Source organism: Syngnathoides biaculeatus, chromosome 21 (assembly GCF_019802595.1).
Source record: "Syngnathoides biaculeatus isolate LvHL_M chromosome 21, ASM1980259v1, whole genome shotgun sequence".
Taxonomy (NCBI): Eukaryota; Metazoa; Chordata; class Actinopteri; order Syngnathiformes; family Syngnathidae; genus Syngnathoides; species Syngnathoides biaculeatus.
The window spans coordinates 3,557,199-3,581,781 of NC_084660.1; the positions used below are offsets into that span (position 1 = coordinate 3,557,199).

The 24,583-nt window shown below is 50.3% G+C and overlaps 4 protein-coding genes across 7 annotated transcripts; 3 read left to right on the plus strand and 1 right to left on the minus strand.

Annotated features, from left to right (window-relative positions):
* The first annotated feature begins 617 nt into the window (after nucleotides 1-617).
* ppp2r5b (protein phosphatase 2, regulatory subunit B', beta) lies at nucleotides 618-6,037 on the plus strand. Of its 2 annotated transcripts, none has more exons than XM_061808984.1 (13): nucleotides 618-1,252; nucleotides 1,331-1,669; nucleotides 1,768-1,964; nucleotides 2,054-2,155; nucleotides 2,227-2,319; nucleotides 2,392-2,522; nucleotides 2,605-2,664; nucleotides 2,917-3,025; nucleotides 3,447-3,500; nucleotides 3,807-4,169; nucleotides 4,239-4,340; nucleotides 4,528-4,677; nucleotides 4,804-6,037. In XM_061808984.1, the coding sequence occupies exons 2-13, from the start codon at nucleotides 1,477-1,479 to the stop codon at nucleotides 4,984-4,986; spliced, it is 1,737 nt and encodes a 578-aa protein (XP_061664968.1). In that variant the 5' UTR covers nucleotides 618-1,252; nucleotides 1,331-1,476; the 3' UTR covers nucleotides 4,987-6,037. The 2 variants fall into 2 exon arrangements, with proteins under 2 accessions (XP_061664968.1, XP_061664969.1); XM_061808985.1 differs by lacking the exon at nucleotides 4,804-6,037 and having other exon boundaries at nucleotides 619-1,252; nucleotides 3,807-3,977; nucleotides 4,042-4,169; nucleotides 4,528-4,772.
* On the plus strand, nucleotides 5,801-7,479 carry gphb5 (glycoprotein hormone subunit beta 5). Its single transcript, XM_061808997.1, has 3 exons — nucleotides 5,801-5,869; nucleotides 6,332-6,527; nucleotides 7,244-7,479. The coding sequence occupies exons 2-3, from the start codon at nucleotides 6,333-6,335 to the stop codon at nucleotides 7,430-7,432; spliced, it is 384 nt and encodes a 127-aa protein (XP_061664981.1). The 5' UTR covers nucleotides 5,801-5,869; nucleotide 6,332; the 3' UTR covers nucleotides 7,433-7,479.
* A 1,044-nt stretch (nucleotides 7,480-8,523) lies between these two features.
* On the minus strand, nucleotides 8,524-16,528 carry gpha2 (glycoprotein hormone subunit alpha 2). Of its 3 annotated transcripts, XM_061808993.1 has the most exons (6): nucleotides 16,362-16,528; nucleotides 15,960-16,171; nucleotides 10,974-11,301; nucleotides 10,166-10,289; nucleotides 8,997-9,181; nucleotides 8,525-8,923 (listed from the first exon to the last, which is right to left on the minus strand). In XM_061808993.1, the coding sequence occupies exons 4-6, from the start codon at nucleotides 10,287-10,289 to the stop codon at nucleotides 8,819-8,821; spliced, it is 414 nt and encodes a 137-aa protein (XP_061664977.1). In that variant the 5' UTR covers nucleotides 10,974-11,301; nucleotides 15,960-16,171; nucleotides 16,362-16,528; the 3' UTR covers nucleotides 8,525-8,818. The 3 variants fall into 3 exon arrangements, with proteins under 3 accessions (XP_061664978.1, XP_061664976.1, XP_061664977.1); XM_061808994.1 differs by lacking the exon at nucleotides 10,974-11,301 and having other exon boundaries at nucleotides 8,524-8,923; XM_061808992.1 differs by lacking the exons at nucleotides 10,974-11,301; nucleotides 15,960-16,171; nucleotides 16,362-16,528 and adding an exon at nucleotides 10,428-10,958 and having other exon boundaries at nucleotides 8,524-8,923.
* On the plus strand, nucleotides 16,282-24,501 carry LOC133494949 (atrial natriuretic peptide receptor 1-like). Its single transcript, XM_061809257.1, has 25 exons — nucleotides 16,282-16,290; nucleotides 16,340-16,451; nucleotides 16,519-16,651; nucleotides 16,778-16,910; nucleotides 16,972-17,076; nucleotides 17,157-17,259; nucleotides 17,322-17,467; nucleotides 17,531-17,603; nucleotides 17,695-17,839; nucleotides 17,907-17,993; nucleotides 18,552-18,695; nucleotides 18,761-18,882; nucleotides 18,968-19,106; nucleotides 19,202-19,250; nucleotides 19,600-19,701; nucleotides 19,765-19,884; nucleotides 19,945-20,038; nucleotides 20,104-20,191; nucleotides 20,275-20,414; nucleotides 20,611-20,763; nucleotides 20,932-21,030; nucleotides 21,109-21,200; nucleotides 21,275-22,218; nucleotides 23,926-24,205; nucleotides 24,272-24,501. The coding sequence occupies exons 1-23, from the start codon at nucleotides 16,282-16,284 to the stop codon at nucleotides 21,413-21,415; spliced, it is 2,529 nt and encodes an 842-aa protein (XP_061665241.1). The 3' UTR covers nucleotides 21,416-22,218; nucleotides 23,926-24,205; nucleotides 24,272-24,501.
* Nucleotides 24,502-24,583: the final 82 nt, after the last annotated feature.

A 24,583-nucleotide genomic window follows, 5' to 3' on the forward strand; every position in this document is an offset into this window, starting at 1 on the left:
TTAACTCAGCTGCTGGCCTTCACCCCACCGCGGAGGCTGGCGCCGCCTTGTGGTGAGGAGATCAACAGCGCCTTTCCGCGCCGCCATTTTGGATGTGGCATATCAAATCAAGTACACATGATTCTTGAAACTTCAAGAGGGGAAAAAGACGGAGGGACTGCGACAATAATTTAGAAAGATAACTACAAATGACATTAACATTTCAATTGCAAACTGGGGTTAGCGGGGTACAATATTAAAACATCAAACAACTAAAACATCCCACAGGAACCGTATGAACAACAGAAAACTGAAAAACATACTTCTTATGAACACCACAAATAAAAAAAAAAAAACATGAAAACAGAACAACCATTTGACACTTAAATCTCATCTCATGCCATCAAGTCGGAATAATGGTTTTGGATTGTATTTGGCCATGATCACGAATTTTCTGACTTTGTGACAAATTGTCTTCCGTCCTCCTAACTTCAAAACAGATTTTTCTTCGTGACTTTGACGACGTTTCTCAATGTCGTTTTCCCACAGAAAACAGTTGCCGTTATTAATAGATCAGTCACTGTTAAAAAAAAAAAAAAAAAAAGATCCCCCCGCCCAAATCAATTTAATGCTGGCATTGAGCGTTTTGTACTGTATTTATATTTTCATTTCCTGTCAGAGGACGGATTGTTCCATGTCGAATCGGTAGATTTTAAAAAAAAAGCGCTGTGTGCGCGTCTTCCGCAGGATGGAGCAGACTTGAGCTCCCCCGCATCAAGTTCGAATGATCAGATGGAGATCGCACATCTTCGCATCTTGTCCTTTCAAAACAAAGTCTCCACCTGGCTCAGAGCGCCGTTCGAAAGCACTCCGGGTCGTCGCACGCGCATGGCTCCCCATTCTGAGGGCGATGCACCTCGCGGCAATCGTTGCACTCTTCCCTTTGAAACGACTTGCAATTATTGTGAGGAGGGCTTCTATCTTATTGTGAAAGAGCAAATTGTGTGTTTCCCGCTGTGCTCCTGAGCACGTCAAGCTTTCGGATGATGAGACGGTCGAAGCTTGCCGTTGATACCGTGGCGGTCACGGACGACGCATCTCGCTCCAGAGCTCGCTATTGTCTTGAAAAAGAGCACAATTTAACTTGGCCTCCCGGGTTGCCGGTTCAAGAGCAAGCCTCGGAGGGAGCAAGGCTTGCGTAAGACTGTGAGGAGAGCAAACGTTGGGACCAGCATCCGTGGGAGGCCCGGAAGAAAAGGAGAGGAGCCCCGAGGTAAGCCCGCATCGACGCCTCATCCGCAAAGTGCCGGGCTTCTCGTATGTGAAGCGTCTCCGTTGGGACGTTGACCAGGGGCAGGACGGCCGTTCGCGGCTTGAGCATCGCAGCTCCCACCAAGTCCCAGAGGATTCCCTTCCTCGCCTCACCCTGCCCCGTCAACTCCTCCCAGCCGTCCGCGATTCAGAGGCTCCGGCCGGCCGACCGACCGACCGACCGCCATGGAGACCGCCAAGCTCCCGCCGTCCGGGCCGTCCTCGCCCGGCAGCGGTTTCTCGGTGCTGTCGGCGGAGAAGGTGGACGGCTTCCTGCGACGCTCCATCCGGAGGACGCACCAAAGGAGATCCCACAGCTCGTCGCAGTTCCGCTACCAAAGTTCCCTGGTGGAGCTGACGCCGCTGCCTCTTCTCAAAGGTCGGTGGCGCAAAGCCAGCGTTCTGCTCATTTTCTGCGGGAAATCAACCTGGGCAAAAATCTCGCGTCACGTCAATCAACCCAAACCCCCGTCGCAGACGCCTCGACGGCCGACTTCCACGAGCTCTTCTGCAAGAAGCTGCAACAGTGCTGCGTGACCTTCGACTTCCTGGACTGCGTGGCCGACCTGAACGGCAAGGAGATCAAGCGCGCGGCGCTCAACGAGCTGATGGAGAACGTGGCCGCCGGGAAAGGGGTCCTCACCGAGCAGCTGTACCCGGAGGCCATCAAGATGGTGGGGCGGGATCGTCTTTTGCGCTCGCCTTCCGTCACTCGTCTTCTGTCCCGGCTCCTTTTTGCCCTCTCGCCGCTTTTTCCTCGCAGATCTCCGTCAACATCTTGAGATGTCTCCCGCCGAGCGAGAATCCCGAGTTTGATCCGGAGGAGGACGAGCCCCCGCAGGAGGCTTCCTGGCCGCATCTTCAGGTCGGCTCCATCTTGTCGGGAAAGTGTCGCAAAGGCAGAGGAGGCGAACAAACCTTGTGGCTTTTTCCCAGCTGGTGTACGAGTTCTTCCTGCGTTTCCTGGAAAGTCCTGACTTCCGCCCGCCCGTGGCCAAACGCTACTTGGACCAGAAGTTCGTCTTTCAGGTAATCTTCTCCGGTCTTCGTCCCGCCTTTGTGTGGAAAGACTGCCACTAACGCCGCAGGCTGTCTGTTTAGCTCCTGGAACTCTTTAACAGCGAGGACCCCAGGGAGAGGGAGTACCTGAAGACCATCTTGCACCGCGTCTACGGAAAACTACTCGGCCTCCGAGCCTACATCCGCAAACAGATCAACCACATCTTCCTCACGTACTGTCCATTTTGGAGGCGCCTCGTGACAGAGGATCCAGAACCAGAACAATGACCGAGCCTCCCGTGTTTTCCGGTTCAGGTTCATCTACGAGGCCGAGCAATTCAACGGCGTCACCGAGCTGCTGGAGATCCTTGGCAGGTGAGCGGACAGACGGATGCTCGACTTGCTTGTTTTTTTTTTTTGTTTTTTTTAGGAAAGTTGTTCGAAGTCGGTCAAGTCAAATGTCACCGCAAAATCCGGACAAAAGGGCTGATGAACGAGGGGGAACGCGTCGCGGTTCCCGTCGTACGTTCACGTCTTTTGGCGTGACGGCGGATAAGCGAGGACTGAAGTCTCCGTCGGCGAGCGGAGGCTAATTCTGGAATTCTGGCTTTGTGGTCCCCTTGCCAGCATCATCAACGGCTTCGCACAGCCCCTGAAGGCCGAACACAAGCAGTTCCTGGTGCGAGTTCTCATCCCGCTGCACACGGCAAAGTCTCTGTCCGTCTTCCACGCGCCGGTAAGTCCCGCCCCGCATTCCCGAGCGAGATGCTTGTCATTGTCATGCGCCGCGCCGGCGTTGTTGCGAGAACACCAAGACGCCACTAGACGGCAGACTCGAGTCACGCGTGGCTGTTGGCTGTGTGACTTTTTGTTTTGCTTGTAATTGTTTTAGAATGTCCCACTACTTGGTTTTAAAATGTCTCCTCCCAGTGCGACAGCCTCCATAGCTTCCGGACTCAAACGTGCGGCCTTTGGCAATCCTGCCAATGTCAGATATGAGATGAGACCAGGACTTTATCAGCATGTCAGCGACTCACTAAGCAAGCGGTTGCAGTCTAACAACGGTCTCGATGTTGCCGGCAGCTGTCCAAGTTACTGTAAAGCTCCGTGACGGAGCCAACGAGACTAACGTTGTCAATTGTCCTGCTTTTGCGCAGCTGACATACTGCATCGTGCAGTTCATCGAGAAAGACTCCACTTGCACCGAGCATGTAAGTTTGAGGATGTTTTATAACGCTGCTTGGAACTGAAGCAAAGCATGAATATCCAAATGAAAACGCAGTAAGAATGGTAAGAGGTGTGCACACTTGTGCAAACACCATTTCACTTGTCTTTTTACCACTACTCGCTACAAGATTATTTCTCCCCCCCCCCCCCCAATCCAGCTGTTCAGATTAAAAGTGATATTAACAGCGGATAACCTTTTTCTAAACCTCGGACGGGGGTCGCGTCGCCTCAAAGCTGGCATTTGAAGAGGGGTGTGTAGACTTTTTCACCCCCACGTCCTGTGGCTTCAGATCGTCAGAGGGCTGCTCAAGTACTGGCCCATGACGTGCACACGCAAGGAGGTGATGTTCCTGGGCGAGATGGAGGAGATCCTGGACGCCGTCGAGCCGTCTCAGTTCGCGCGGGTGGCGGAGCCGCTCTTCCGGAAGATCGCCGCCTGCCTCGGCAGTCCTCACTTCCAGGTGAAAATTCCCAAACTTCCGGAAACGCGCACGGCTAAATCGCGGCCTGCTGGGGGCGCGCTAGGTGGTGGAGCGGGCCTGCTACTTTTGGAAAAACGAGTACGTCCTGAGTCTGATCGAGGACAACCGTCACATCATCCTGCCGCTGGTCTTTTCCGACCTCTACGCCGTCTTCAAGGAGCAGTGGAACCCGTAGGTGGCGCTCACGGACCCCTTAACCCTCAAGCCGCGGGGCGGGCTCCTCACTGGGTTTCCTTGCAGGCCCATCGTCTCGCTCATTTACGACGTGCTCAACACCGTCAAGAAAATGGACGCCGCGCTCTACGAACGCCTGGCGTGCTCTTACAAGGCGGAGAAGCACAAGTGAGTACAAGCCGCCTTTTTTTTTTGGGCGTTGACGTTGGACAGAATCCCTCAAGTGCTCATTTTCAAACCATTTGATCGAAAACAGTCAAGCCGCTTGAGCTTTTCTAAATCAAATGACGTGAAAATGAGAACTATTCTTCCCGTTGGCAAACGAAAGGCATCGCGACATCTGAGCTCTCCTCAGGGACGCCGAGCGGGAGCGCGACTACGCCGAGCTGCGGCGACGCCCCGAGGAGCCCGAGCTGCGGGAGCGGGGCCAGAAAGGGGTCAGGGACAGCGCCCCCTAGGTGGCAGTCCGGGTTCCATGTCCATCTCGCGTGCTGTCAAGGAGCTGGTAGCTCTTTTCTCCTTTGATTTTTTTCAAAGCATCCAAAGTCCCGAGGTCCCGCTTGTACCTCCCCTTTTCGGGGCCCGGGTCACACGTCGGGACTGAACCTTTTTTTGTGACCCGTCGGCCCAGTTCGGTTGGACGGCTCCATCAAATTGTGGGCAAACGTTCAACGCGGCTGCCCGAGCGGTGGACCGCACCGACACACGCACCGCCGTCAGTTCCTCGACCTCGCCAGCGAATCTTTCCGAGCGGATGCGGCGATGCAAATACTTTTATTGTGTCATCTTCTTTTCAGCAATACTTTCACTGTAGTAACTGCTTATTAAATATTGTTCACATTGTCTTAAAGGTACTTAACCTGTAAATCAACGCCATATGAATTTTTTTTTTTTTTTCTTCTCTCTTGTTTGGGATTTTTTTTGGGGGGTGAGTGTGAATATTTCTTTGGAGTAAATACATATTTACGTGTGTGTGACAGGGTTTACATTTGAATGTAACGGGAAACAAAAAGATTGTCCTTTTTTGGCTTGTTTGAAACCGTTTACCCGTCGTCGTCATTTCATTGAAGTTACACAAGGTGCAAATCAATAAATACGTCAAATGAAATACAATTTTTAATGTTTGATTGACGCTGCTGATTGTCTGTTTTAAGAGCAGAATGTGTGCTCAATCTCGACTTTTTTGGTGTTGTTGTTTTTGCTCTTTTCTTGCCAACGCATCCTTACGTTGCAATTTCACTCAAAGCCAAGAGGAAGAAGCCGGCAAAGATTTAACCCGGGATAAAGTTTGAACGTGGAAAGTTTCCCGTCACACTTTGACATTGACAAAACAACTCTGGCCGTGTCTGTCTTTTTGTCTTTATCAATAAACGATTCCAATCCACGCGGCGGCCACCACTGCGGCTTCGAAACGCACGCCAAGGTTAAGAAAACAACGGGCGACTCTCGCTATTTTCCAAAGGGAGGGCGTCTCTCCGTGACTCCTGCCGCCTCGGGGACTCTCGCGTGGTATTTTAATTGTAATTACGATGATGTCAGAGTGTCCGTCCGCCCTCCCGGCTCTCTCACGCAGTAAAAAAAGGGGGGGGTGAAAAAAAAAAAAAAAGAAAAGAAGACGACGACGACAAGCCTTCAAGCTTCCATTTCATTTGCTTCCCGCGCACACTCCAGTCGCTGCTGAAGTCGAGACGCAAAAGGTGAGTCGCTTTGGACTTTTTCTTTCTTCCAAACGGTTTTGAGACGTCGTACGTGAAGTTGTTACGTTGAAATATTTGTTTGTTTTTACAACCCCACCTGCAGGTCCCCATTTGACTTTTCCCCTGAAGTTTGCATTGCTGTTGTTGTGTCGCGCGGTGAATTGTAGAGCTTCAAATCCGCATCTTAAAACAGAGAGGAAAGCAAATTTGCAGACGTATCCCGTTATTAGCAAAGCGAAAAAAATGTATTGTTCAATATTTATCTCCCAACACATCAAACAAAGCTGCACAATAGCAAAAAACTTAACAAATGTATGTAATAATGTACTCACGAGAGCTGCGTGCTTGGGATCGCGTGGATGCCAGCAGAGACGGCCGCCAGAGGGCAGTAGGAGGAGCTGTGCTCTTGCGTGACGTGGTGCTTGTTTGCCCCCCCGAACCCCCCCCACCCCCCCACCCCAGCATGCGCGTCCTTCCTCCGCTGCTGCTGATGCTGCTCGGCCAGCGAGCGGCAGTGATGCGCGTTGCCGGGACAACGCCGCTGCAGGGCTTTCGCGGCTGCGCCGTGAGAGAGTTCTCCTTCGTGGCCCAGAAGCCGGGATGCAAGGGGCTGCGGGTCACCACGGAGGCCTGCTGGGGGCGCTGCCACACCTGGGAGGTACTGCACTGTACTCGAGATCCGACTCCAATTCGTTCTGTGAAACGCAAAACGCTTGCATGTCAATTCGTCTTTCCGCATCAAAATGAATGAAAATGCCATTCAACCGCGCTGACATAAACGAACAAAAAGATTGGTCGTGGGTTTTCCCAAGAAGAAATTTCTCATTCCATGCTGCTGTCCGTCGTGAAAACAGTGACAATTCACTGTCGTGGAAAGAAACTACAACGTTTTTTTGCCACATTTTTTGCTTCAATTCAATTGGCATCGCGTTGCTCCCGGTGGGCGCTTCGGCGTTTGCGCCTTCTCCCCGAGCCGACGTGGTTTGTCTCCGGGCGTGCATTCGTTGGAGGCTCTAAATTGACTGTAGCTGCGATTGTGTGAATTCTATTTTGTTTCTATGTGCCCCGCAACCGGCTGGCAACCAGTTCGGGGTGACGGCTGGGATCGGCGCCAGCGCTCCCGCCACCCTCGCCACAGAGAATAATAATAATGAAACGACAATATTGCTCAATTATCCGTCTAGATGTTTGTGTTCAAACAGGTTTCTTCCACCAGGGGACAGATGCTCTTTGTTAGCCTGTCCGTGGCATTTTCCAATTGCGCCAAAAACCGGCTCGAGTCCTGCTTCCTTTCTATACAACTGACACGGCGCTGAAAGAGAAAATTGCCGTCATTCCGCGCTACTCTTTAACTTGCTTGTGCTTTGGGTGCAGAGGCCAGTGCCGGACCCCCCCTACATCCAGCGGCACCACCGGGTATGCACATACGCACTGACCCGCTACGCCAGCGCGCGGCTGCCCGGCTGCCAGGCCGGCGTCTCGCCCCTCTACCACTACCCGGTGGCCGTGCACTGCCACTGCGCCGTGTGCACCACCCAGGACAGCGAGTGCGAGAGCTTCTGACGCCACAGGGAGGCGGCGCACGTCCATCCCGTGTGATGTCCATTCAATTCATGCGCAACAAATCAATAAAATTACAACGTTCTTGCCTTCTTCTTTGCTGCCGTTTGAAAGTGTGAAGTGTCAGTTGAAATGTCGCCACATGAGGTCGGTCGCTTTCAACAGCCCAGTTGAGATCCATTCGACTACCCCATGACGGAGACTTGGTTCCGAGCCTTGTCCCATGAGCAGTGGCCACTAAGCCTCGGGATATCCTCTGCACATCCATTGCCATCCAGCCTCCTCACACAGGTTTATTTTCAAACACTTCAGAAATCGATGAAATCTGAACATTTCTCAGCTCGCTTTTTTTGCTTCCTTTACGAACATTGTGAAACAGCTTTCTAAACGACTTCAATTATGTTTGGTGGAGTCAGCCAACGGAGAGTCCGATCAACAATGTGAGATTGGAGCAGTCTGAGAACAGCTCAATAAGTTTGAAATTGTTCCCACAGACAGAGCTGTGAAGGGTCACAAAAGTTCGTCGAAAAGCACTGACGTCCATCAGTCCACGGTAAGACTGTCTCGACATGGAGAAAGTTCGGCATTCTTGCTACTCGCCTGAGGAGTTGCGGGTCACGGTGCTCCATGAGGTTAAGAAACACCCAATGCAACCTCGGCCAATGGCTTGGGACTGCTTTGCCACCTCATGGCCTGGACCCAATCCTTTCAATGGCCCCAACAGCGGACGGCTCACGCAACCGTTTACAAGACACGACGGAATTTGCTCCTCCAATGAGATCTGATGAAGATCACCAGTTCATTTCGTGTTCACGTACTTTTTTTTTTTCCCCTGGAATCTAGTAACTACATACATGTTGTGCATGTGAGTGTTTCATGTGAAAGCAAGCCTGCCCGACATGGTAAGACAATCAGATGGGGTTAAACGTCCCAATCCCATCCCAAATACTCCTTCCTAAAACTGCTCAAGGATACGAGGACATGCACGCACAAGACGCGAAGGCACGACATGACGTTATTTGTCCCCATTTGATCCCAATAAAACAAAACGTAACTCCAAAGCCCACAATTTTCATTTTCTGAAATTTATTTACACAATGTAAAATGCAAAAACTCTTGTACAGCCATTTCAAACACTTATTGGTTCGTTCCACCAATGGTTACAAAATATCACTCAAGTCAAACAAATAAATATTTGCTGATTTCACAATCCTTCGTCTTGTTTGTGGCTTGTGCTTATTGTGAACCGTGCAACAAATTCTCGACCAAACTTAAATTGGACCGTAAGGCTTTGATGTGAACATCTTCTCGCGAGTTCAATGTCATCCAGGCAGCGGGAAGGGATCCAAATTTGACGCATGTTCTTGAGCGCAGAAGCGTCGCCTGCGTTCAGTAGCGGGACGTCCGGCACGCGTCGCAGCGACAGGCCCTGGCCGTCAGGATCTCCAACTCGTCGTGGCGCCGCCCACCGGGACACTCCAGCCGGACCTTGACCTGGCCGACCACAAGCGGTGCAGGTGAGCGGACGGGGCCCCTTACCGATAAGCTCGTCGCTCCCCGGCCTCACCTTGGCCTCCTTGGTGATGGCGCAGCATCGGGCCGCCGACGTGACGTTGCGGGTGAAGTTGGAGGCCACCAGCACCGAGTATCTGGACGGGAAGGCGCTGGACTCGCAGTAGCCCACGCAGGCGTGCACCAGGTGGGTGCCTCGACACGTGCCTCGCCGATCGCTGCGGACGCTCAAGTTGAACGCTGAAGAGCACAAATGGCCCGCTGAGCATGTACGACAGCTACTTGGGGAAAATGCCATTTTTTAATATTTCACAGGACTCCACTGTTAGTTATGACAATTAGAATAGGCAAGAAGTGAGTCCACTTGGTGTGCTCAAGAGCGGCAGCAGAAGGGAAGCCGTTTGAGTTCGTTTGTGTCTGGAAGAGGAAGATTGATGGATGGTTTGCATGAAGGAAGGCAGAAAACGTCAGCAGTGCGACAAAATACTGGCGAATTGAACATTTGCTGGGAATTTTCGCCATGCAGCTTCCTTGTTCGCCAGCAGCGAGGTTGTACAAAAAGCAGTGAGGAGCGGGCCTTTGGACATTCAAAAGTTGAGCGAAGGGCCAAGGGATTTTAGCTTCATCCTGAAATTTGCCTCGGGAGCCAAAATATCCCAAAGGCTTTGTTTCATGTCACACCAAAGTGTCTGAACCCGTGGCCTCAATTCGGACAATTCAAACCATTCCAACTCAAAATATTCCCACTTTTCATCCATCACCCTGTCAGAATGGATTCCTACCAACCCGAATTCAAGATTATTATTTTTTTTAATATTCCCAAAGCTCCACCCCCCCCCCAAAATTCTACTCTATGACAAAAATTTCCAAAATTAATAGTGACAGTGTAAATGTACATCTTTTTTTCTATTTCAACAAATTCAAACTATTCCACAATGTGACAATGTTCGGCTCATTCATTTTTTTTTTTTTTTTTTAATGGTCCCAAATCTTTTACATTCCTTAATGACTTCAAACCATTCCGACTTTACGATGTTCAGCACGATTCCACATTTTCGACAAACTCCCGAACCGATCAAATTAATCATTTAAAAAAAAAAAAGAAATGACTCAACCAATTTGAATGATTTGCATAGCTCAAAATTCAGCCTTTTCAAGTGTGCCTCATTTTTCTTGACATGACGTTTTTTTTTTTTTGGCGCAGGCTCCGCGGTCAGGACTTACGGTGCAAGTGGCAGCCCGGGCTGAGCGTGACGTTCTCCTCGCTCCGACCAATGGGAGAGAAGAGCAGCAGTGACATCACTGGCAGCACCAGCAGGCAGAGGTTCAAGGCAATATGCTGCGACATCTGTGGGGGGGGGGGGGGCAAAGTCACATTGACAGGTTACGGACAGCAAGCAAAGAATTCTCGCACGTTGCACATTATTATTTTTATTTTTTTTAACAACTGCATTCAATTTGGTCAATCATCGATTACGGCGCGTACATTGTGATACTTAAATTTGACTTGAATTCTTCTGAAAACGCAGCTCATGTGACAACAAATGCGAACCAGCAAAGCACAAATCAGGTTTTCCCCCACTAATTCGCAGGGTCTTGACCTTTGCCCTTTCATTTCCTTCCAAAAGGGAACCCCCGTTTTGCACTCCCACTGTTGTTTTGTTTGGAATCATTAGCCCCAGTTGGGGGGGGCGGGGTGTTCCCCCGAGTTCTTCCTCCGAACGGTTTCCATGCCTGCAATTTCAGGAGAGTCAAACGAAAAATCGTTCTGAATATTTGATGTGCAGCCACAAGCAAATGTGAAGTTTTGAAATTTCTTTACAAAAATTGTGTGTGTGGGGTGGGGGGAAATAACTATAAAACAGGTGATTTGTTTACAAAAGTCTCACAATTCATTTAAAAAAAAAAAAAAAAGACATAAAATAAAATAAACCCATCATGTAAACATTCAACGAACTCCGCAACTAGACTGGAAAACGAGGAGTTGTACCGCCAGCAGCGTTTTCTACTGCAAAGACGAGCGGCGTCTTACCTGAAGAGGAGAGAGCACAACTTGCAGAGCCCGGCCGACTTGATGGCAGTACGCGCGTGGTGAGGCTGACGCAGCAGGTACGAGCGGCCACTTATAGCCGGGAACACACCCACAATTGCGGCTCTTCTTTTTTCCCCCCACGCAGGTCCCCCCTTTTTCTTTGGCCCTTCTCAAGTTGATTGCGACAATTTTTTCCCAAAATGTCCTTCACTGCTCCTTCCCCTGCTGTGGCAGCGTGTTAGCATGTCGCCCGGGCTGCCACCTCCCTGACTCACTTTAAAAGCGTTATGGGGGGGTGAGGGGGGGGGGGGTGAATAGGATCTCCGCTCTATGACACAAAGGAAAACTAGATTAGGTATTCCATCAATGCATTGGCACAACGCACACACCCCATGTTACTCTTTGGCGCTGGATTTCATGTTCACTCACGCTAACAGAATGCGCGAGCTGCTGGCAGCAGGTGTAAAAATGGTTGAGCTCACCCTATTTAAGGGAGGCATTTTAGGGGAGCTGATGCTTTTCTGCATGGAACATTTGTGGGAGCGCCATAAGCGCAAAAATGGAAGTTTGAAGTGATGGAACTGGAAGTGTTAGTGGAAGACAACCAAATACTGTGACTGTGTTGCAGAAATCCGTGGCTTTGATCATTTTGAGGAAGACGGCAACTCCGCGCTTGTTTGACTTCATTCACCCCCAACAGCGAAAACACAAGAAAGTTCAACCATTTGCATATAAACGGGATTCACCGTGTAAAACGGGAATGTTGTGGAAATTTGGTGGACAATCCTGGTTGTGCTGAATTAGAAATTTGAGCGAAAGTCAAGCGGCGTTCAGATCTTCACCAGCAGATTCAACAGAAGAAAATCAGGTGTGCGCAAATCCAGGAACGCAAGAATGGCACTTGAGTAACCTTAACGCCAACCTCAGCCCTAACTGGAGTCGCTGGAGCTGCTTTGGCTTTCCATTCGGCATCATGAAACAAATTACCCAGGACAAGTTCCAAAAAAAAAAAAAGAATTGAAAATTCTTGTGTAATATAAATGAAAGATTGAATCAAGTTGATGTTTTCCAAATGACACAGCACACGCACGCACTGCGGGAAAACACAGTGATCACCTTATGGCCCCGACACCCCCACCCCACACATTCCCAATCCGGCGAGGTCAATGGAAACGCGGAATTTCTGACACCATCATCATCATCCAAATGCCCAATTACGCGCACATGCAAAATTATTTTGGTGACAGTTAGTTGCGCAGATGGAGCACAAGTGAATGGCCTTCTCAGATTAGATGTGAAGGACTTTTTTTTTTTTTTGTCTTCAACATGACACCCAGTTGCATGCACACAGTGTGACTCAGCGAGGCTGACTGATGTTTGTATTAATTCGTAGTGCCCTTGTTGCCTTAGTAACCATGGCGTCCCAGTCATAATTGTTACTTTTAAGACGTGTGTGTGTGTTATATTGTATAAATTGAATTCTAGCGTATTGTGCAAGTTCTTCTGGCCTACGTGATAATGAAAGGAGAGGATGAGGCAAAGTTTCCCTTATCCTCCACCGCCCGCCCCTTGCTGCCCCCAAACACATTGACCCATTTACCCCGCATACATATACTGTGAAAAAGTTTTGGCCCACTTCTCAAAACTTTTTTTTTTTTTTTTTAAATTTCCCCACTGCAACGTTTAAGATCAATCTAATGCAAATCAGACTTCACGAAAGTGAAATTAAAATGATTTCATTTACAAACTACTCAAAGTCAATTCAGCAACGCTGGAGGCTTTTCGTGGCACCGCATTTCAATTGAATGTTTTTTTTGTTTTTTTTTTTTTTTTTTTTTTTCCAAGCCATTGAAAAGTTGATTGGCTGATGCGTTTTTATTTGCCTATGTTGGTGGCAGAGGCCAGTTTGCGTCAGCTTGAGAAGAAACTGTCGGTTCCTTCAATCACAGCATCTCGGGCAGCCCCATGGCCATGCCACTGCCACTACCTTTGCTCGACCATTGCTACAGTGCTGAATTTCTTCAATTCTATGAGGACATTGACGCCTTCCAAAAGGAGCAACGTTCATCTCGTCAGTCCGTATAGGTTAGGACTGACCAGATGGAGGTCTGCAGTTCTTCAGAAGCCTTTGTGGCCTCCAGGATGACTCACTGCTGTTCTCAAGGGGTAATCTTTGTAGGCCGGCCGCTTCTGGGAAGGTTCACCACTCTTCAAATGTGAGGTTAATAGCGCTCCCCATGGTTCGCTGGAACCGCAAAGCATTAGAAATGGCTTTTGGAACCTTGCCAGACTCGCTCGTGTAAATTGTTATTTTTCTGCTATTCTGGAATATTTTTCTTGCTTGATAATTCATGATTTAACAAGGGGGGGGGGGGGTCATTCGTTTTTCCACCCAAGCCCAGGTAGTTTTGAAGTTTTATTTGCCTCAATAAATGAAAACCATTTAAAAAAAAAAAAAAAAAACAGCATTTTTTAGTTGGGTTCTATTTAGCTGGCATGTACATTTGTTTGCAAATACAAAAATATAAGAATTTGAGCAGCGCGCCAATACATTTTCACGGGGAGGGGGGGAATCACACGTGCACCACATTGCTCACACAGCAGCGGGCACACGTGACACAATCAACTTTTATTTTGGCGCATATGCCACATTGTGCAAGTGCGCTCGCCAAAAGTCACACACACCCTTGGAGGTGGAACGCTTAACTAATTGAGATTGAAGTGAGGAAAGTCGAGTTTCCATATGGTGACACTCACTGAAGCTTAGGCGTGCGAGCGCACGCACACCATCAAGTGGAAATATTAAGCAAGTGGCATTAAGACCATTAATTAACAGAATAAAGCCTTGGAATGTGTTCCGTTGTACACGAGTCCGATGAGAAAAGACTGTCTGAGCTACCAGTTAGTAGATGATGGAGGGATTCTCTCCGTCTTGTTACTGAGCAGGAAGGCCAAACTAAGAAAAGCAAGAAAAAGGCAGCCGCGAGGGTTGGGTAACACTCATCACGGCCTCCTGGACCAACCTGGGAGACCCAAATGTATTGTGAGGGTCTGCTAGAACGTCTGGCGGAGTGGCCTGCCAGGAGGGGGTTTCAACCCCCCCCCCACCCCCCACAGATCTTCAAACACTCCCAAGGGGTGGTCGGGGGCCCTCAACGGTGGCACACAGTTTCTGAAGGCTCCTCCGCGGCATCGACGACGACCTGGGTCAAACTCCGTTCCCTCCTTGCTCAGGTATCTCGGACAGGAAGTGCGGTGTGCAAGTTGAAGCTCAGATTCAGGGGGAACAATTCAGTTTTGAACAACGGACCAGGACGACAACCTCAGCATGTATTCATGCAATTAGTCTCGTCTACACATGACCTCTTAGACTAGACTAAAAAGTTTTCAAATCGAGTCCTTTATGGGGAGCGTAGAGTACCAGAACTCTTGCTCAACAGCAGTAAAAGCCAGCTGAAGTTAGCAAACAAGCCCGAAGCCTGTTCAGCTAATACGTCAACGTCACATTTTATTCTGGAGTGACAACTATTGATTAGAATATCCATTTTCATTTAGAAAAGGTTGCGGAGTAAAAGTTGCCAGAAATATAGAAATCCAGTTTAGATTTGTGAAAAGAAAATATTTGTATTCCAATTCCATTAGAATACAACAGCTCACTGGATGTGCTTGCCGAGGCCAGCCATTTTTGTTTTTCAGTCCAACGTGAACTGAAGGAACTTTTTTTTTTTTTTTTTTTTAATTGAACGTTGGAAGTGTCATCAACGCTACGAGTTTCACTCCTTTTCATTTTGTTGTGCGCGACAGTGCCGGAGATGAGCTCACTCTCCGGATCAAACTCAATACTTCTAAAAAGCCTCGCGAGCTTTGTAACGCTGCCTCCTTTTCGTTTTAAGAAAACAAATAACTCAATAGGCCGCTACAATTAGTGTAAATCATTTTTTCCACTTGAAACTAATGCGCGCTGCTCGGGCGGAGGTGGAAGTGTGGAGAAGTCAGAGTGGACAAGTGTTCAAGAAGAAAAGAAAAGAAAAGAAAAGAGGGCAATTTGGGGACTTTGTTCCCATCACCGGGATCGCACAAATCCACGTGTACTCACGCTGGCTGATGCCAAACTATCATTAAGCTTAATCGCACTTGTTATCCTCCCTGTCTGCACGCATGCTCGCCCGAGGCTGCCTCGCAAGCGACGATACGGCCACTGTTTGTATGCACAGTTGAGCAACGCCGGCTAATTAGCAGCTAAAGCGACGGGAAAAATGACTACCGTGCATTATGCTCCGGAAAGTTCGCAACGGCAAAAAAACAGGGCGTGACGGATGTAAGTTGGCATTTCGTTGAAACGGGGAAGCAGCGGAAATTGAGCTTTTCAAGTGTGGCAAAATGACAATCATGGAACTCGAATGCCTGGGGCGAGCTTTTGAAATTGGGGGCCCTTCTGGTGCCGCTTGTCTCGCGCTTTCAAAACAAAACTACAACATTTAGTTTGACAATTTCGGCACAAAATATGAACAGGGAGGAGAGCAAGGGATCGGGGACGTGACGTGAAACTAAAAAGTCAAAAAGGTAAATAAACTCAAAAACAGTGGCAGTCGTGATCAAAAAAAGAATGACCTGAAAAATAAATGGATAAAATGACTGTACGCCCGCCCAAAGAGCAATTTTCATGTCCTGATTTTGGATTCTATTAGGCATGTCGACGCACGGGGAAGGCATCCGGTTTCTCCCTCACTGAAAGTTCGATTTTAAACATCCTCAAAATGGGCAGTTCTCACATAAGCAGGGTGGAGATCGTTGGTCTCACAGTTCTGAGGACCAGGGTTCAAATCCCGTAGCTCCCCGTGTTTTCGGTGCCTAAAATAGTGGCCAGACAAGAAGGCGTACTACCAGCTTCCCGCAGCAGAGGGTGGTGTTGGTCCAAGACCTTCGTGTTAAAAAAAAAAAAAAAAAAAAGGACTAAAAAGAGAGAACTTGCAGGTCGACACTCACTCCGAACGCAGACCACCAAGAGCTGCAGACGCCTTCCTGCGGTCCGCTCCATTTCGATCCAATCTGCCGCGTCCTCCTCCACCTGCTCAATCCCGGTTCCGTCCATCATAGCACATCACGCCCTCTATCCGAATCGGGTCCGATCCATTATGAAGATCAAGCTCCGCTTGGTGATCTGGGTGAGACCTTCCACCGTCCGCCTGCATCTTATCCTGTTCAGTATGCGAGCAGATGATGTAAAACTCTGTGACGGGTCGTAACGCCGTCCAAATACTTCTTAAACAACCCCCCCCCCCCCCACTTCATCAATTATCATTAAGCAATGACGACGGTGAGATTTGAAGAATTTTAAACCATGAAAAGTCATTTATTGCGTGCAGGTGTGCGTGTGTTGCGTCCCACCTGCGACCTGCTGGCACGATCTGGATAACAGCGAGTACGACTGCTGGCCTCTGGAGCGCCCCAACGACTCCAACATGATCAGCTGCGGCGGTAGGAGTCTTCGTATGGCGTCAAGGCTCGGTGGCGGCAACCCTCACGCCGGCGTGTGGGCGTGCAGGTCTGGAGATGGCGTGGGTGCTGCGGCCTCCCGAAACCGTGAAGAGCGGGCAGGTGTTTGGCGTAGTCTACTCGGTCTCCGCCCACGACTCCTTCTACAGCTGGGCAGTGGAGAACCGCATTTTCCCTCACAGGTAACACAGCAGCCCGACTAACCGAGCGCAGATCCGGACACGTGCGCGTGCAGACTAAAACCGACGATAAGGTCCGAGTCCTGCCGTTGAACGGTGAGCGTTGGCTGTGCGCGGGTGTGTGCCCAGTTCCGTCGTGGATGCAGAAGACGCTCGGAGGTTTTGTCAACATCACGAGTGCCCCCCCAACTGGAAGGACGCCGACGGTGAAAACTGCTGCATTCACCACGCCAACATCCACTCCTGCCCACTCGGATACATGGTACACGCATGCACGCAGACAGGCGCACGCACAGGCCTGGTTCGCTCAAGCTTGGTTTCAGACTTCAGAGAGCATCTGCGGGCCGTGGATTCCCGATGACGGAAAGATCTTCACGCACACCATCTCCACTTCGGGAAAGATGACACAAAGCAACTGGAGTGCAAAGGTAAAACCCAGCAACACGGCGGGGAAGCAAGAGGTGAGGTGAGGTGAGGTGGTGTCGTCGTCGTCGTCGTCGTCTCCCAGGTGGTTCTGCTCCACGTGGGCTTGACCTCGCTCATCGCGCACATCCGAGTGGGCCGCATGCAGGTGGCGCTGGAGGCCAAGACCACCGTGCTCCCCTCCGCGGGTACGAAGCTCACGCCATCAATTATACGCCGTGCAGGCGTGACTGCATTTCCGACCTTTCAGTCTGCGGCGACGGAGAGTGCCAGGAGGCGGAGCTTTGCGCCACCTGCCCTGCCGACTGCGGCGAATGCCCCATGACCTCGTCGGCCAAACTGGCAATCGGGCTGCCGCTGAGCCTGCTGTCCCTCTGCTTCGTCCTGACCGCCACGGTGAGGAGTCGGCGGCGCCGTGCGCCGCCGTGCGCCTCTGATCGTGTCCCGCTTTGTGTTTAGTGGCTGAGGTACCAGAAGCAGAAGCTTCTGTGGGATGAGAGCTGGATCATTGATTTTGACCTCATCAAGCAAGGTCCAGTAAGCCGCCGCGTACAAGATACGGTGGTTACCGCGGGACGTGACAAAGCGGGAAGTACGTCGACGTCTCACCTTTGTCGCCGCAGATCAGCGCGCGCGCATGACCTTGGGCAGTTTGATGAGCGTGGCCGTGGGCCACAGCGACAGCAACACCAGCTGTATGACGGCCCTCACGTCCTGCGGGGGGCAAACGGCAAGCAGGAAAACCACCTTCACCTGCACGGGGATCTAGTACGCTCATCCGTCACCTTTCAACACGCGCACGTAAAGGCGAGCTGACGCAAGTCTGGTCTCACAGCGACGGCAGGACGGTGGCCATCAAAAAGATTCCCAGTAAATCCTTCTCTCTGTCCAAGAGCATCAGACAGGAAGTCAAGCAAGTCAGGTAAGACGTCACGAGCTGGAGGTGGCCATCTTGTCCCCGAAATTTGTCACTCACGTTGGGATTCCTATTTTGTGGACTTGGGACATTCTGAAAATTCGGCTTGATGGAGTGGAGAATATGAGGAAGTCGTGAGTCTGATGGAAAAAAGGGTAAGGGGGACAACTCTCTGGTGCTGTGGATCATCTCATTGAGATGTACTAATATTCACGACGCTTCCAAGCAGCACAAGAAAACGTTACTGCTACGATGACACAGTAGCACGTTACACAATCGGTGCTTGAGTACAGCTAAGTTGTATTTCACTTCAAATACAAACCTTTGCATTTTGCGCGTCGGTACATTCCCCCCCAGAGGAGTCTTTTTATGAGATTTATGCCAACTAGGGCATCCTATTTTACTGCTAAAAAGAAGGTAGTCCTTAGAGGGCCAAGTAATTTTTTTTTTTTTGGGGGGGGGGGGGGTTAGAGAGAGAGAGGGGAAAAAAAAAAAAAAAAATTGTGGATAGCACGGATGTAGTTGATATGGACAGATTCCAAACGCAGCCTTGGATGTGTCCAGGGAGTTGGACCACCCAAACCTGTGCAAGTTCATCGGCGGCTGCGTCCAAGTGCCGAGCGTCGCCATAGTGACCGAGTACTGCCCCAAAGGGAGCCTCAACGACGTCCTCCTCAACGAGGAGATTCCGCTCAACTGGGGCTTCAGGTAAGTTCTGGTCCAGATGCTTTGCCCTGCCTCAAGGCGGCCACGGTGTGGCTCCCCCCCCTCAGGTTTTCCTTCGCCACGGACGTCGCGAGGGGGATGTCGTACCTGCACCAGCACCGCCTCTGTCACGGCCGCCTTAAGTCTCTCAACTGTGTGCTGGACGACCGCTGGGTGTGCAAGATCACCGGTGAGGCGCCCGACACGTGGAACCTTGGCCTTAAACCCCACCCACCCACCTTTGACCGGGGCCGCCATTTCCCTCGTCCCGGCAGATTACGGCCTGAGGGTGTATCGAAGAGGGGACGGCGTGGAGCCTCTCTCCGCTTATCAGCAGAGACTCCAGGAAGTGTACATGCCTCCCGAGTTTCAAAACTCCAACCTGGAGCCGACGCTGGCTGGAGACGTCTTCAGGTGAGCGCCTACACATAAAGGACATAAAAAAAAATAAAATAAAAACAGTTCATGTCAACACCAGTGCAGTAACAATGGCGCGTACGTGTGTGCAGTTTTTCAATCATCCTGCTGGAGATCGCCACACGCAGCGACCCCGTGCCTGTGAGTTTGCGCCATTGCTAAAACTGTGGTCAAGGCAACAACTCTTTGTGGGCATTTACAACAATCTCATTGCACAGCACCGGACAAAAATGTCTTCAAAAGTGCTGTAGCAATTAAATGAGAACCTTGTCTGGTATTCATGCTCAAATGTAGATACTTTGAGTGATGTCTGGCCCTGTACAACGGAACAGAAACTTATCATTTCGCTAGAAGAATAGGAAAATATTAGATTATATTGCAGTGTTCTGCTTGGTCACTATACGCCGGTGGCATAGCCGGGATGAAGAAAGCCATATTTGGACCAATTAGGTTCAATCGGATGAGTAACGGCATTTCCGTCACCGCGCAGGTGGACGAGTCCAGTCTGGAAGGTTCTTGCTGTCCGCCTCTGCCCGAGCTCATCTCCAGCAAAGCCGACAACACCTGCCCGTGTCCCGCCGACTACGTGGATGTGAGCCAAACACGCCGACGTTATACTTGGAGCGGCGCGCTAACCGAGTCTCTGTTGACGCAGCTCATCCGACGCTGCGGCGCTCACAATCCCGCCCAGCGGCCCACTTTTGAACAAGTTAAGAAGTACATCTACCGCATCAACCCCGTCAAAGTCAGCCCGGTGGACATGATGATGAACCTGGTAAGAAGCGACGCGCCCACGCACGCGCGCTCGCGCACCCACGCGCGCACCGTGTTTCAGATGGAGAAGTACAGCAAACACCTGGAAGTCCTGGTGGCCGAGCGAACGCAAGATCTGATGCATGAGAAGCAGAAGACTGACAGACTGCTCTACAGTACGAAGCAAACCCGCACGCGCACGCGCAAAGGCGGCACAAACAAGTTTATCTGCTGCGCGCAGGCATGCTTCCTCGCCAGGTGGCCGACGACCTGCGTCAAGGGAAGCCGTCGGAGGCACAGAGCTACGTCAGCGCCACAGTCTTCTTTAGGTTGGATGCACGCTCGGACGTTTGCATGCGCCCGCGACCGGCAGGCGGGCACGCTGACTCTGTGTGCGCGCATCGATGCCCAGCGACATCGTCGGCTTCACGCAGCTGTCCAGCTGCAGTACTCCGTACCAGGTGGTGGACTTCCTCAACAAGCTCTACACCGCCTTCGACGACATCATCGACAACTACGACGTCTACAAGGTGGAAACCATCGGCGACGCCTGTGAGCGACGCACCGGAGCAGCACGCAAGTGCCGTCGATCAGGGGTTCTCAAACCTTTTGGGTCCAGGGACCCCTCACGGAGGGCACGGTTGGGAGGGGTTTACCGGTCACCATGACCCCCAGGGGTCCCCGGAACCCGGTTTGAGAACAACTCGAGTCGCGCTAGCTCGTGTAACACACTTCCGTGCGGGTGTAGACATGGTGGTGTCGGGCGTTCCGCGAGAGAACGGCATCCTTCACGCCTCCGAAATCGCCAGCATGGCGTTGGACCTGGTGGGTGTGTGTCACACCTTTCGGATCCCTCACAAGCCCAGCATGCAGCTGCAGATCCGTGCCGGGATCCACTCGGGTAGGCGTTGCGACACTTCGTGAAAACATTGAACTGACATTACCAAAAGCCGAGTATTGTCAATCAAATAGAAAAGCTACATGAGCAAACCTACTGCAAAAACCAAACTCAAAAGAAAGTAAAATCCCAAACCGTTGTGGCGTAACCTGTGCACGTGTGCCCGTTTAGGTCCTGTGGTGGCAGGCGTGGTTGGAACTAAGATGCCTCGCTACTGTTTGTTTGGGGACACGGTGAACACAGCTTCTCGTATGGAGTCCAACAGCCTCGGTACCGTAGCCGCGCAATCTCTATTGTCCGCCTCGGCCGGGCATGACCGAGCATCTTGCGTCGCCTTGTGACACACAGCGTTGAAGATACAGTGCAGCGCCAGCGTCTTTTACCTGCTGGAGGAGATCGGCGGCTACGCGCTGACGTGCCGAGGAACGCTGCAGGTGAAGGTGAGCGCCGTTCCGGTCTCGTCCGGCGCCGCGCGGATGCCGACGGCCTCCGACGGTGGGAGTCTCCTCGTCAGGGCAAAGGCGACATGGTGACGTACTGGCTGGACGGGAAGACCTCCAAGGAGTTCGACGGCAAAGCCGTCCCCACGGAGACGGCCAAAGAGCGGGAGACGGGATGCTCCCTTCCGGGCGCGCTCCACGTCGGGGACCTTTGAACCACAGACCCCGACTGAAGGCTGCGTCTTGAACAAGATTAGCGAGAAATACCGTACGCGGCACTGACTTCACTGTAACTAGGGCTGGACAATAAGACCTTAAAAACAAAATCATGGATGTTTATTTTTTTGTTCCCCTAAAATCTAATTTGAATCCCCCATGTTCATAAAAGGAAAATGAAAAAACAAAATCCAAATGACGTTATTCTAAACTTGGAGTAAGTTTGACTAAAATGTTCAAAAAGGGTCAAATCCCTTTGAGATTATGTAACAACAAACACGTCCAAAAGCAAAATTAACGTTCATCCCGGAAAATGGGATTTGTCTTAATGTGGTGTTGTGACGTTTACGATGAACAATAACAATAGCCAACTTGTGTACAAAAATAAAGCTATCATTCGTGCGTGCATTTTTTCATTTCACTGAACATCTAAAGACTGTTTCGGACAGAAATGCAAAGCAGCTTTTTAATTACACGCGAGCGCGCTTGTCGAGAGGCCACTCGTGTCAAGTGGACAGTCTCAATTTCTCTCGCTGCTTTGAAGCTCGCTCACTCATTCTATTAAGTATTTACATATCTGAGAGGCGTGTCCGCGCACGCAATTCAAAAGCGAGACTGAGCGTTTGCGTGTCCCGGCTTTCATTTTGGACAATGTATCAGACGAGAGACTAAGAATGCAGCGACATGCATCGTTTCCATGGCTGCTTTGTTTACCCGGTCACGTGACTTCCCGTTTGCGGCCATCGGCTTCCGAACGCGGGTGTGAAGACCTCCAGATGCGGCGCCCGGGCACTTCAGTCAGGTTTTTCTGTCACATGCACATTCATCGACGGCGAGCACAGTTCTTCATTGTCCTATACTTCAAAGTTTCAATCTTCAAAACGTGAATAATGTTGCAGCGGCGTCTTTTTAGGAATAACCTTTGCCCGATTTGTGACAAACACTTGGGCCGACAAAGCTCCCATATTTTCATGATTATCATTGTGATGGTACATGGAAAACTACATTTTTTTTTTGAGGCGGTACATGGTTGAAGTTTGACAAATCACTAGTTTAGAGGAACACATGATCTGAAGGAGGAAGACAGGACTGTTGCGTTTAGACCAGTTCAGGGTGTACTCTGCCTTTGGCACAAAGTCAGATGGGCCAGGATAAGCGCCGGCCGTTGAAAATGGATGGATAAATAGCGAGCTCACCAATCGTGCCGGGCTAAGCTTTGTTACTGCGTCCGGGCCGGCGAAAACACATCCAACTCAATTAAAAAAAAAAAAAAAAAAAAAACATTTAAAAAAAAAAAAGGATTGTATTTTTGATCTGAGCTTAAAATTAAACTAGGATATTGTTTTGTTTGATAAGGGGGGAAAAAAGTGTAGTCTTTATTTTTACTTTCTGTTAAAAACTGTAGACGGAAATCATGTTCTGACAGTGACCTTGTTCAGACGTACAGTATTTTCAAATAATTGCTCACCTGTCAATCATGGAGCAAGGCCGGCAGTCCTCTTTTCCAGCAGCCGATGAGCTGCGAGCCTGCCGGCGTAGATGACGAATGACCACGACAGGAGCACGACGGCGAACAAAACCTGAAACAAATGCAAAAGAAGGGCCTCTTACTTATTGCATTGACAGAAAGTTTACACATAACAACAAGTCATGAACAAAACACGTTCTCAACATTTTTTTTTTTTTTTCGGACACTCACTGTGGAATTGCGAATAAACACATAAAGACTCTAAATTGCCCTTAGGTGTGCTCGTGTGTGAGTGAAAATGCTTGTTGATTTAGTCAAAATTAGGAGGAATTCCAAAGTTTAGGGACCGTACTAAATGAGACATTTGCCGTCAAAGGTGAATTTTACCGCTGAATACATCCTGTCCAAAGTTCTTCTGCTGACTAGCATCATGCTGTCACTCTTTTCACGCCGTTTGATGTCTGGCTGCCCCTGAAAAGTTTGAAATCAGAAAAATTGGGGAATAAATCGAAGCGTGACTGATTAGCTTTTGAGGACAGCTGGACAGTGACGTCACAATCGCTTCTTCGTCGTCGTCGTCGTCTTGGTGGGTCGCACGCAACTGCAGCGCCACCCCGTGTTCACAACCATAAGTACATTTCAATCCAGTGTGAAACAAGGTTATGGAGGAAATTAATGACGTCAGGGTTCATTTTGGTGCGCTGTCAAAAGTGCAAAACGGCAGCAACTGCTTTGAATTTCTCTCGGGTATTTGGAGCCACTCTATAACGACAAATTGAATCCAAATCCTTTATTATATGACTGTGCATACAAAGAGATGACGACCGCTCCTCCGCAACTTGCTTGAACCATCCATCCATCCATCCATCCATCCATTTTCTGAGCCAGTTATCCATATTTCTCGACTTGCTTTACATCTTTAATATGCGCGTGTGCGTGCGCGCGTAGATAAACACACCAAAGCAAAGGTCAAGTTCAAAGTTTGCCTCATGACGCGCGATTCAAAGATAGTGCGTTGTACGCACCATGTTTGTTTTGAAGCTTTTTCGTGCGAGGGGTCGCCATGCTCACGCTCGGACGGTCGGGGCTGCTCCGCTGCCTGCTGTTTTCGGCCATCGCGGCGCTGATTCTCTTGATCAGCTCCGTGTGGCTCCGTAAGTCACTGCACCCACGAGTACACACTGCGGCGCCTCAACGTCCCCCCCAGTTGACCAAAAATTTCTCCAGGCGCTTTTAACGCTCTCCGAACCCTTCCGCAGCTCAGGGTGGCGTCGGAGAGTGCGGCCCTGCACACTCTCCATGCCGGACGTATGGGAAAACGGTAGAAATCTATACCTGGGCTGCGTTCTGGATGGTTTTCCTGGTCTAAAGTCCTTTTTCCTCTCAGCCTCAACCTGCATTGGCGCAACCCGACGGAGCCTCGCCCCTCATCCGGGACTGCCCCGGCCAATCGTTTCAGGCCTCGCGGCTGCTGCGCTTTTTGACGTCCAGCCTCTCCGTTGCCGACGACGTCCTGCTGGAGCCGTACCTGCGGAGCTGGGACCAGCTGATCGCGTACGCGCCGATCGACGCAGCGCACGGTGGCGTCCGGGCACTGAACGCGCTGCGCTCTCTTCTGTCGGCAGTTTTATGGAGTCTCTGGGACCCGTGGTCTCGTTCTTCTCTGAGAAGGTCAAGGAAAAGTTGGAGCTGATAAGAC

Excerpts from the sequence above, each read along its gene's own strand:
- ppp2r5b (XM_061808984.1), top strand. The coding sequence starts at position 1,477 with ATGGAGACCGCCAAGCTCCCGCCGTCCGGGCCGTCCTCGCCCGGCAGC. Across the intron at positions 1,965-2,053 it reads ACCCGGAGGCCATCAAGATG|ATCTCCGTCAACATCTTGAG; the intron begins GTGGGGCGGGAT and ends TTTTCCTCGCAG. Across the intron at positions 3,501-3,806 it reads ACTCCACTTGCACCGAGCAT|ATCGTCAGAGGGCTGCTCAA; the intron begins GTAAGTTTGAGG and ends CTGTGGCTTCAG.
- gphb5 (XM_061808997.1), top strand. The coding sequence starts at position 6,333 with ATGCGCGTCCTTCCTCCGCTGCTGCTGATGCTGCTCGGCCAGCGAGCG. Across the intron at positions 6,528-7,243 it reads GGCGCTGCCACACCTGGGAG|AGGCCAGTGCCGGACCCCCC; the intron begins GTACTGCACTGT and ends CTTTGGGTGCAG.
- gpha2 (XM_061808992.1), bottom strand. The coding sequence starts at position 10,556 with ATGAAAGGGCAAAGGTCAAGACCCTGCGAATTAGTGGGGGAAAACCTG. Across the intron at positions 9,182-10,165 it reads CCCGGGCTGCCACTTGCACC|CGTTCAACTTGAGCGTCCGC; the intron begins GTAAGTCCTGAC and ends TGTGCTCTTCAG. Across the intron at positions 8,924-8,996 it reads CCATCACCAAGGAGGCCAAG|GTCAAGGTCCGGCTGGAGTG; the intron begins GTGAGGCCGGGG and ends GTGGTCGGCCAG.
- LOC133494949 (XM_061809257.1), top strand. Across the intron at positions 16,911-16,971 it reads CCTGCCCACTCGGATACATG|ACTTCAGAGAGCATCTGCGG; the intron begins GTACACGCATGC and ends GCTTGGTTTCAG. Across the intron at positions 19,702-19,764 it reads GTCCCGCCGACTACGTGGAT|CTCATCCGACGCTGCGGCGC; the intron begins GTGAGCCAAACA and ends CTGTTGACGCAG.